Here is a 10947-nt window from a genome sequence, read left to right on the forward strand (position 1 = left end):
TGGAATAAAAATACAACACGAACAGTCAACTTGGACGATCGTGAGAAATATTTCCACTCGGTGGAGGATCTTGAGAAATACCCATATTAAAATTCCAGAAGTATGGTCGAGCACCACGGGGGAAGGATTTCCGTCGTTCCCTGTAGCGTTGAATTCTGCAGCATGAAAACACTCTATATGAGGTGCACCTGTCCTTCAATTCGAGTTTGGTGATGGGGATATGTAGAAAATGGCTTCAACATGTCCGTTCTCGACGACCTACACATAATTGAGGTCCTGATTTCCACCCTTTCACGACACGGGTTGCCCATGACACCACGTGTCGTTAAACTTCAAACATGTATGCCAATGAATACTCCGTTCAAAGTCTAATAATTGTAGTATTTGAAACTCCTTGACGTTTCAATATAATAGGAATAATAGAACAGGGTTGATATCAGGTACATCTTGACCCACACGGATATCTTGATGTTTGTATGCATTCAATTTTCATTGCGGATTTCCTAATGCAATCGGAATTCGTGTCAGTTTTACCTATTTTCCCTGAAAAAGGAACTCACAGTCAGGTAGATTAACGCCAATATGTTGAGGTTTAACAAAAATGACCATGACGGTAAACAATAAAACGTCCACACCTTCCTCTATACTAGTCGGAGTATATTACATTTGCAAGGTGCCACAGCCATGAGAGTTGAACGGCATGCCAAATTCATTGTTCCGAGCCACCGAGTTGAAGCTCGTCGTCATTGGGGCGGAGAAGGTGGGGGTATGCATGAAAGAAGAGGACGGCGGGAACGATCGCAATGGTGTGGAGGCTGTCGGCGCCAGGTCAGTCCTTCATGACGTGGCATGTGGCGTTGACTTCAGGAGTTTATCCCGTGGTCGGAGGGGGCGCCTATCTTGTTCAAACCATGTGAATCAACGATTCCTTGCCCTTCGACATTCGTGGTTGGCGGTGATTTTGTCGATCGGAATCACAGCAACTGCAATGGCGTCTTTGTCCATTTGGACGAACACTGTCGTTGGAGAGGCCGGAGTTGCAAATGGACTTTGCCAACCTCACCACACGCTTGCGCGGCCCAAAGCGAACACTGCGCAACCTCTCACTAGGCAACCGACGTGAAAACGTCAGTCGTTTCACGTTGCGACACCGACCGGCGATTGCCGTCCCTCAGCGAAACACACTGGCACGGGGCGCCCTGATGCTTATTTCCAAGATGCGTCGTGGAGCGCCGACATGAACACCATGAGGAAGCTTCGAATGAGTCTGTGGTTGACATGGAGGTTGACCCTGCATATGCATTAAGGCCAGGTATGCACTCCCCAACTTACGCCAACACATCAACCAACAGGCGGTCGGTCGGCTGTTGATGGGGTCACACTGACGGTGGCCAGCGTGACGGTGTCGATTGCTCGCAGTAGCGCTCATCATTCCCATGCAGAGGCGCTCGTGTATGGTCGATCCAAAAACGGCCTATCCATGCGCTGCCATGCTCCCCGCATGGCTCCACTACTCCTGCTCACTAGAAGAATCATGGAGATATTGCGACCGACCGCGGGGGTTCTTCATGGTGGTGCTGCTTGCGTGGCAGCCCGACCCAAGGGATGGTTTACGTTGGCTGACCTCACCTTCATGTGCAGCCTGTGACGAGCACTTTCGCCGACACATTGAGAGTTCGCCCACAACTTGTTTGCAAATACTCTATCCGTTGCTCCCTACGTGCTGGCGAGGTCGCAAAACGCCGGCTATAATTATGCGCAAAGTGAAGTCTATTCGAAGGCAGAAACGACTGCTAACTTTAGCTGTGTGGTTGGGCAATCAACTGCCTCCGCTCCATCGCCATCAGAGCTCAATTCGCTACCTTCCCACCAGCGTTTGTCGCCGCGGCAATTCCAGCACGGAGAAAACCCACAAAACGATGTCTGTCCCTACCCCACTCGACCCGGATGCGGCCGAGTTGATCGTTGCGTCCTATGACGGGGGCTCGTCCCATGTCGACCTTGAATCATCGCACGCGAACGCGGAAGATGCCGTCAAGAAGCCCCCAAAGGCCCCCATTACGTACCGCCCGGACATCGACGGCCTTCGCACGGTGGCCATCGTGCCGGTGCTGCTGTTTCACGCGTATCCTGACCGGTTCCCCAGTGGCTTTGTCGGGGTTGATGTGTTCTTTGTCATCTCCGGGTACCTCATCTCGAGCATCTTGTTCAAGGAAATGGCCAACGGCAAGTTCACGTATGGCAACTTTTACGCGCGCCGTGTGCGCCGCATCTTCCCGACCATGATCGTTGTGCTCTCCACGACGCTGTGGCTTGGGTGTTTGTATTTGCTGGCGGGCAAGCTCAAGTCGCTGGCGGCGACGATGTTAGCTGGAACGTTGTTCGGGGCCAACTTGCAGCTCGTGGGACTCGAACGGGGGTACTGGGACGCCGACATCAAGGAGAACCCACTCTTGCATTTGTGGTCGCTCGGGGTGGAGGAGCAGTTTTACTTTATCTGGCCGTTCGTGGTGGCGTGCGTGGTCAAACAGCGACCGATCAAGGCGTTGTGGGTACAAGTGTCGATTTTGGCCGCGAGCTTCATCGTCAACCTTGCGCTACTGAATGTGAACGGGTCGAACAAGTGGGCGTTTTACTTTCCTCTCGCGAGGTTCTGGCAGATGGGTGCGGGGTCCGTTTTGGCCTTTCTCCACCATGCCAAGTTCCCGCAGCTCATGTCGACCAACGACGGCGCCAAGCCACACATCATGTCTGGGTCGGGCGCGGCGCTGCTCTTGATTGCATTTGCGTCGCTTGACGAATCCAGCGCGTTTCCAGGCTTTTGGGCGATGCTGCCGACTCTAGCGGCATCGCTGTTGATCGCAGCGGGCCCCCATACGCTTCTCAACGCGCGCGTGCTGTCGGCTAGCCCCTTTGTGTACATCGGCAAGATCTCGTACGGCTTGTACCTGTGGCACTGGCCACTTCTCGTGTTTGCCAAGGAGCGGTACCCGAACGCGGACTTTCGGCCGTTTTACATGACCCCAGTCGCGATGGTTGCACTATCGTTTGCCTTGAGCATCGCGACGGTGGCGAACGTCGAAAACCCCCTGCGCCATAACAGGTCGAAGAAAGTCCTGCCTGCTCTGGTACTGTGCATGGTGGCGTTGTGCATTCTGTCGGCGATCGTGTGTGCAAACCCCAAGCCGTTCTCGTTTACCCAGCGCGAGATTGACATCGTTCTCTCGGCTGCAAACCGCCCCGAGGCGAATGCAGGGGCCGTGCCCGTCGACGTGGGGGCGATCATGGCAGTTGCGACCGAGCCGTCGACAACCATGGTGGAAGAGGTGAAGGCGGCAGCAGGGGACGTCCAAGCAACCACTGCAGCGGTAGCGACTAGTAGCGCGAGTGTCGTCGCGACGAGTCAAACTGTGGCGGACGTCGCTCGTGGTGGGGATGAAGTGCCCAACTCAAGCCGTGGCCCGCGTATCGAGCAACCCACGTATATCAAGCTCGTCCAAGCCGCTGGCGAGTGGAATCCGGACGTCGGGTTCGAAAGCGTGCCGGAGGGTTCTCCGTACGGGCACGACGACCATGCCAAGGTCCTAAATCCCGGCCAAGCGACGGTGATTGTCGGGCTCGGCGACTCGCACCTCGATCAAATCAAGCCTCGATTTTACAAACTATTTCAAGACGCCCGTGCCGCCGGCAAGCCGTTTCCCACGATGGTTTTCAAGACCCACGACGGCACACCTGCCCTGTCATGTATCCCAGCGTTCCACCCGTTCAACATGAACATGATCCAGACAATCATGCCCAAGGTCGTGTTTCACAGCATGAACTGGCCACAATTCCTTCGGCCTGGCGGCGCCGACACAGACCCGTTGCACGAGAATCCGCGCTGCTGCGTTCCGGGCTACGTAGACAAGTGCGAGTACCAGAGCCCCAACGACGTGGTCGAGATCTTGCGCGTGTTCCAGGAGCAAATGACCCAACTCCGTGGCCTCGGCATCCACGTGTTTGTTGCAACGGCCAACCCCGAAGGCCCGAGCTTCGACCCAAACAACATGAAGCAGGGATCTCGCGTCGGCGACGTGCGACCTATCTCCCGATCTGCCTTTCGGTTGGCCCACAAGGACCTCCTGGACAAGGTGGAGAGTGCGATCGCCGCGTCCGGCGCGACCCTCATCGACTATTCAGACAACCAGTGCTGGCACGACGTGTGCGAAGTCGTGAATCCGAAAGGCGAGCCGATCATGAAGGATTCGAACCACTTTCGTCCAGGGTTTGCGCGCGAGTACTTGTCCGTGGTCGACCAAGTCGTGGCGGCGGCGTCACGTTGAATGACGTGGTGGCGTATGAAAACGTAATGTACGTTGTGTGTGTGTTGTGTGTGGATGGTGTCGCCGCGCGGGGTGGACTTGCTTTGGCATGCGGGATGCACGCGAGAGTACTTTGTGAACTGCTCTCGCAATGCAGGGGATCGACGTCGTACGCGATATGTTCCACAAACGAATCGGCCAACTTGAAGCTGCCGATTCTGCTTCCTGTTCAGCCTCACAAAGCCGCGCATGGCGCACTTGTTGATGCGGCTGAGGCAGCCCCGACAACTCCAGCCACGACAAGTCGCGTCAGTGACAGGGAAGGTTAGGTTGGAGCTGCTTTGTCCATGGAGAGCATGTCGCTTCGAAAAGAACTTGTGAAGAGTCGTGCCCAGGTCGTATTTGAGCCAAGGCTTGGTTTGAATCCACGGACGGCCCACCTATGGATCAAGTTGTAGCAACATCGGCGCGAGCTCTCGAGTTTGTTGCACCACGCGATGGCGTCCAGAGCTGTAGCTCAAATTGTCGACTGCACATGGCTCCACCGCGCTGGCTTGAACATGCTTTTGAATAAGTTGATTATATCGCATCATCTAGCTCGTCGAAGTCGTCGTCCATGAGCTTGCGCTTCTTGGACTTCTTCACGGTGGTCGGAGTCTTCCCAGGCACAGCTCTCCGACCGCCTTCAGCAGTCGCCGATGCTGCTGCTTTCTTCTTGGATCGTTTTGGTTCGTCGGTGCCCGTGTCGTTCGTGTCGGCGTCGTCTCCTTGATCTGCCGTCGCTGTCGCTGCGGAACTGGTCGACACAGCAACAGATTTCGCCCCCGTGTGCACACTCGACGTAGAAAAGAGTTTCTCGTTGTCGGTGTATGGGCGAACTTTCTTCACCAGCGCGTCCTTCTTCCCTCGCATGTCAGCATATCCGTCCCAGCCTCGAATGATGTTGCCGTGCGCCGTGTCCTCGAGATAGCTTGCTTCGTTATCTCGGATCTGGTTCTCAACCTTTGCCAAACTCTCCTCCAGCTTTCGCTGCGCTTCTTGCAGTGCACGCATCCCATCTGCGGTCGATCCAGATGTTGGAACAGTTGGAGACTTCACCGAAGGCGCTGCTGGAGCTGGCGGTGGCGTCGGCGCACTTGGAGATGAGGTCATTTTTTGTTACAGGAACGTAGCTTACGGATAAATTTATTATCATCCGTAGAATTTCGGCGCTGGTAACGTAGGCGGCGATGCTGCGGTGCGGCTACTATGGCGGTGTCGCCCTGCGGGTCCTTTGTGTGGTTTCCATGGGAATGGTGCACCCTGATGAGTTCTTCCAGTGCCCAGAGGTCATGGCCAAGTCCGTGTTTGGTGTGCCCCACGCTTTCATTCCGTGGGAGTACAAGCTACCGCTTCCAAATCGGTCCGTGTTATTTCCGTCCCTCGTCGCCGGACTGCCGTACGCGCTGTGGAAATGGCTGGGACTTGACGCAAATGGCATGGCATTCCTTCTCCTCCCTCGTCTCGTTCTCCTTGCGCTCTCGTTCGCGTACGACGCGACGATTGCAATGCTGTGCCGGCGAGTGCTGCGAATCGATCCGTGGGGGCCGCTCTTTGCCTTCTCGACGTCGTGGACAACTTGGATCTTTCTCACACGACCGTTTTCCAACACAATGGAGTCGCTTTTAGTCGTCGCGAGCTTCTTCGTGCTGTTCCATCGACCGGCGAGCACGCTGCGCACGGCGCTGCTGGGGCTGACACTGGCACTTGGGACATTTGCGCGGTTTACCTTCATTTTCTTCTTTTTGCCGCTGGGGTTGTATCTAGTATGGGACAACGACAGAGACCTGCAGCTGACGGCGTCGAAGAAGGCGCGGGCGAACTCCATGCAGACGCACCAGGCAGTGGCTTCGATGGCACAACGCTTGGGCGGGGTGGTTCACACGGCTGTCGTCGGCGTAGTTTCGTTTGCAATCGCAAGTGTGGCGGTCGCGTTGCTGGACACGTTGTACTTCCACGGTGGACGACTTTCATCGCCTCGGACGGCGTGGGTCGTGGCCCCTTGGAACAATTTGATCTACAACTTGGACCCGACGCATCTGGCCGAGCATGGGCTGCACCCTCGCACGAACCACTGGGTTGTCAACATGCCGTTGCTCTTTGGCCCGCTCGCGCTGGTGTTTCTATACCAAGTGGTACGATTCCCACACAAAATGACAACGTTCCAGATCGTGTGCGCCGCCGCAGTCATCGTTCCAGTGTCCGCGCTGTCGATGGCCCCACACCAAGAAGCCCGCTTTTTGCTGCCGGTGCTGCTTCCGCTAACGCTTGTCGCGCCCCTCGGAAGCAGCCATCGCGTCGTCCAAGTCGTGTGGCTCGTCTTCAACGTGTCGCTGGGGCTGTGGTTCGGTGTGCTGCATCAGGGCGGGCTCCTACCTCTCCTCCTTGCGTCAGGTGGAAGCGCTGGCGCGAATCCCATGTGCACTGCTGCACACTCTACGATTCCTTCGTACGCTGCCATCATCACGACGGGGACGTACATGCCGCCACGGTTTGCCCTGAGTCCCTCCGTTGTTTCGCTCCTCGATGTTCCGCTGGCGCAGCTCCCGTCGGCGCTCCACTCGCAGCAAGCGCTGGGAAATGCCGTGCTGCTGGCGTATCCCGAGCCATTATCGAATGAAGTAAATGCAATCGTCGCGGGCTTGGCCGGACCGCCCGTTCAACGCGCTCCAGTGTTTGAATGCTGGCCGTTCATCTCGACCGAGAGCTTGCCGCCGCAACTTTGGAATGCGACGCAGTGGACCCTCCACGCACACGCTTTGTCGTGGAGTTAGAAGTGCTGTAGCTTGGACAAAACTACATAAAACAACGAGCGGTGGACGATGCCCGCCTCCTCACGAACTGAGCGCATCCCCAACAACATTTGGTCCGACCCACCTCCTTGTTACAACTCCATGCCTGCCATCCTTTCAGCCTCCTCCAGAGACACGTTAAGCTGATCGTGTGAATGGCAAGTTCGCCCGAGTCCCAAGCGACTGCCATCTTGTTGTCAACCAGCCGAAGTCGGCGCATTTGTTGTCATGGATTCGGGAGGAGGGTCCTGGTGTCGATAGAGCCCACACAGTACACTTTCTGCCGAGTCGTGACTCCATCATGGTCGAGTCGTTGTGAGAGATGTGTCAGCTCGGTCATAGAGTGCAAGGAGTCGCGATCTTTGGCTTGGACCGAATCCCAAGTGTAGTTAGCCATAGAACCATCGATGGCAAGAGCACAAGGAAGTCGGTGGATACGGCACACTCTGAGTCTTTTTCCGCCCCTCAATTCAAGCGGCATGTACGACGGGGTTGCCGACTTGATGATGTTCATGCACTCTGCGGCACCTCATTCGTCTTGATTCTCGTTATTGTGTTTGTTTTGACGCCGAGATATCGCTTCGTCCGCTGCGGTCTGCCGTGAATCTACGCTCGAGACCAGCAGTAGCACAACAAGTTCTTCCAGCATTCGATTCGAGTGCCCTGGGGACCAAACCACAAGTCATCTACAACTGGGATCGAGTTGGCAAAGGCGCAGGATGCGACGGCGGCGGTGTCGCGGGGGGTGCGTTCCTGTGACGTCGTTCAAAGCACATTCCGCCTTTTCGTATCGAGCACGACAAAGGCGCCGTTCCGAGTTCGAAAGGAATAGAGTCCACCCAGGATGGTCGACGCACGATCCAAGTGGAACAAGTGTCAGCGATCCGAGAACGCTGGAGCAAGCAGCAGCGACGATGAGCGGACGACTCAGGAGCTCTGTCGTGCAAAAAACAACACACGGCCCACAATAAAACACACCACGGAGCACGCGCAAGCGAATCCGAGCAGCCCAATGACTTGATGAACGCATCCGATGGCAAACACCCAACTTTGACCAGCTGAGTCGACTGCGTCCACGAGGCATGTGCGATAGACCGTCACGGGTGCTGGACAAACGAGTACCATGTTCCGACCATCCGCTCGGGCCTTCCTCGCGTATGGGGCGTCGCGAATCGCCACCGAGAAGACTTCGTTCAAAATGTACACGACCCAGCCCATGTTCCCAATGGACAGCATCGTGATCCACGCATGGAGGGACCCGACATGAATTCAGTCAACCCCTGGTGCATGTCGGGTCGGACGAAATGCAGCACGCTGTCGAGTAGATGCACACAGTTGTGAGCGACGCCCCATCCACACTTGACCCATCACACGATTGAATTTCATCATGATTTGGCCATCCACGTAGCCCCTACTCGCCACAATCGCGACGCACCACTCCACAGCTACAATCGGCACCACGGCCGTGACGTACTGGATTGCCCATCGGATGTAAAACGCGGCGTTTGTCGGGATTTGTTGAGCCGTCACTTTGTAGCACTCGCTCACGTAACAACCGTCCTGCTAGACACCTCGCGAGAGCTGAGGACCCATTACAACGTGCACAGCCATGCAAGTACCCGAACGTGGTCTCTTCGAAGACACGAAGATGCGGCAGGAAGGGCGTCCGATGCCACGAGCCCACGTGTACTGCGTACAGCGGGGTGAGTACTGCGTCTGGTAAACGTCGTTGGTCTGCCATGCACTGGCTGCGTTGCATGACGGAGGCACTACCGAGTCCGCCCATATAAGTAGCCGTCCAAGTGACTCATGCAGGCCTGCATCGTGGCCGCGCGACACATCGGCCGTGGAGGTGCCGTACACCGCTTGTTGGAGTCTACTTGAGAGTAAAGCAGACTACCAACAACACGTAATGAAGAACCCGCGCAGCAGCAGCAGGAGGAGCTAGTGCGTGGTTGTTGCTGCGAACCATCGACGTTATGGGGAAGTGAACGAGGCAGGTTGATGCGCGGGATCGTTTTGTACTTGTTATTACGCTGCATTCTCGTTTGCGACAAGGTCGGGGTCGTTCGCGACAGGGTCGAGAGCGGGGCGGGAGCGCGACTTGAGATTCGACAAACTGATGGCGCCGAGAGCAGCAACGGATGGCTAAGAAACGTTCCAACGTACCACACGGGAGACGCGTGGCTAGAAATGTCGAGAAATTTGTACGGCCACAGCCCGTAGTTCCACGTTTCGTGGCTAATCCAGGCAAACGTCGCGTAGAGCACGGGCAAGATCACAATGAGCCCGAGGGACGCTTTCCGCACAACGAACCCGTTGAGGACGAACTCGCCGATGAGGACGATGCAGTTGATGCCGTGCTGAAACACCCTTTTGAGCCGGATCACCTTGTCGACTCGGGATGGGTACACGACGGCCCAATACATGGCACACACGAGAAAACTCACGGTGAAGCACACATCAAAGAGCGCGTTGAGCGCGCGGCTTTCGCGGGTTGATGGGATTGCCGCACCATTGATGCACCGTCGCCCACACCAAGTAGATGAACTGGAGCGTCAGGTTCCACACGGTGTACTTAAGCCACGCACGCGGTAGTGCGTTGTAGCCAAACAGCGCCACACCACACAACACAGCAAGGAACGCTCGATAGCCCAAGAGGAATTTGGATGGCGATGGCTGATACAGTTCATGGACTGGGGCCTTGACTCGATAGAGACAGTACACGCCCGCGGCGCCCGTCGTAGCCAGGAGGACTCCAATCACGAAAGCTTGCCACATTGTGCAGTGAGCGACATCATGTCCCAGGTGGCTGTACAAATATTCTTGAAATATGTGTTGGCAAGAAAAATACCCTCGACCACAATGGACAGCATTTATATTCAAACTGCGATTGCATTGACCTGTCATACTCCAAGATGATTGTTACTAAAAAAACACAACCGCGACCACGACGATGCTGCAACACATAGGAAAATCTTTTGAAGTCCAAAATATTTCTAATATGACTTATATCAAGTGAAAAGCTGCCTGACAGGCGTGTGTGGCAGCGCATTTTTTCACTTGAGCGAGTCATGAGTTCACATGGCATGCCCTTCCAAGCTTCAACAGTGCGCTTCACCATAGCCATGAGTTTTTCGGTTGCAGACACAACCGGTTTTTCGTGAACCTGGTATTGGCCATGGCTCTACCGTGCTTTGAACGACGCGGTTGGGCGGGACTTTTGAACCAGTCCATGATATCAAAGGAACAGTCAAAATCGATTTATTGCCAGTAATGAGTATTTTATTACCTTTGAGTAGTATATGCCATAAATATGGACGAGTACTTGTGGACGATGAATATGTTGAACAAGAGCTTTAGTGACCGATCTTTTGGTAAGCTCATTAGGATGCCACAACAGACGTGCAGTGATAAGGTTCCGTTTTATATCAAATTTAGTATGGAATTTTTGAACGCTGGAAATGGCCACATCACTTGATAACTCCCCCTCATTAACACATCAGCCGAGAGCTCTCGGCTTCCCCTATCTGAAGAGTCAATCTGAACGAAGTATTTCGACTCTAGGCAAGTGACACCACATATTCAAAAAATCATCTAAATTTAAGGACGCGTCATGTCTACCCTCCTCAAACTCGCGCACTTATTTTGGAACAGAGGGAGTATTTTATTGTATCAATGTGATATACATATATTGTTGCAACGAAGATGAAGTTAGCAGGTTAATTCATTCATTTATACATTGATTTGATAAGACCTCCAGAATATTGACGCATGATATCATGTACTAGGTCGTGAAAGTATTAGTCATCCAT

General features: G+C 54.7%; 4 protein-coding genes across 4 annotated transcripts; 2 read left to right on the plus strand and 2 right to left on the minus strand.

The window, feature by feature from the left end:
- Positions 1 to 1809: 1809 nt before the first annotated feature.
- H310_10251 (hypothetical protein) lies at positions 1810 to 5459 on the plus strand. Its single transcript, XM_008876581.1, has one exon. It carries the CDS (start codon positions 1920 to 1922, stop codon positions 4320 to 4322), a length of 2403 nt encoding a protein of 800 aa, XP_008874803.1. The 5' UTR covers positions 1810 to 1919; the 3' UTR covers positions 4323 to 5459.
- Positions 1811 to 5470, minus strand: H310_10252 (hypothetical protein). Its single transcript, XM_008876582.1, has one exon. The coding sequence runs from the start codon at positions 5451 to 5453 to the stop codon at positions 4881 to 4883; it is 573 nt and encodes a 190-aa protein (XP_008874804.1). The 5' UTR covers positions 5454 to 5470; the 3' UTR covers positions 1811 to 4880.
- Positions 5471 to 5504: 34 nt separating this feature from the next.
- On the plus strand, positions 5505 to 7261 carry H310_10253 (hypothetical protein). The gene has a single exon (XM_008876583.1). It carries the CDS (start codon positions 5531 to 5533, stop codon positions 7112 to 7114), a length of 1584 nt encoding a protein of 527 aa, XP_008874805.1. The 5' UTR covers positions 5505 to 5530; the 3' UTR covers positions 7115 to 7261.
- Positions 7262 to 9163: 1902 nt separating this feature from the next.
- H310_10254 (hypothetical protein) lies at positions 9164 to 9561 on the minus strand (the record flags this gene model as incomplete). The annotated part of the gene is made up of 2 exons (XM_008876584.1): positions 9164 to 9251; positions 9302 to 9561. The coding sequence occupies 2 exons, from the start codon at positions 9559 to 9561 to the stop codon at positions 9164 to 9166; spliced, it is 348 nt and encodes a 115-aa protein (XP_008874806.1).
- Positions 9562 to 10947: the final 1386 nt, after the last annotated feature.

The sequence above is a fragment of the Aphanomyces invadans genome (assembly GCF_000520115.1).
Source record: "Aphanomyces invadans strain NJM9701 unplaced genomic scaffold supercont1.25, whole genome shotgun sequence".
NCBI classification, from domain to species: Eukaryota; Oomycota; class Saprolegniomycetes; order Saprolegniales; family Verrucalvaceae; genus Aphanomyces; species Aphanomyces invadans.

Coding starts and splice junctions, on each gene's coding strand:
- H310_10251 (XM_008876581.1), top strand. CDS start 1,920: ATGTCTGTCCCTACCCCACTCGACCCGGATGCGGCCGAGTTGATCGTT.
- H310_10252 (XM_008876582.1), bottom strand. CDS start 5,453: ATGACCTCATCTCCAAGTGCGCCGACGCCACCGCCAGCTCCAGCAGCG.
- H310_10253 (XM_008876583.1), top strand. CDS start 5,531: ATGCTGCGGTGCGGCTACTATGGCGGTGTCGCCCTGCGGGTCCTTTGT.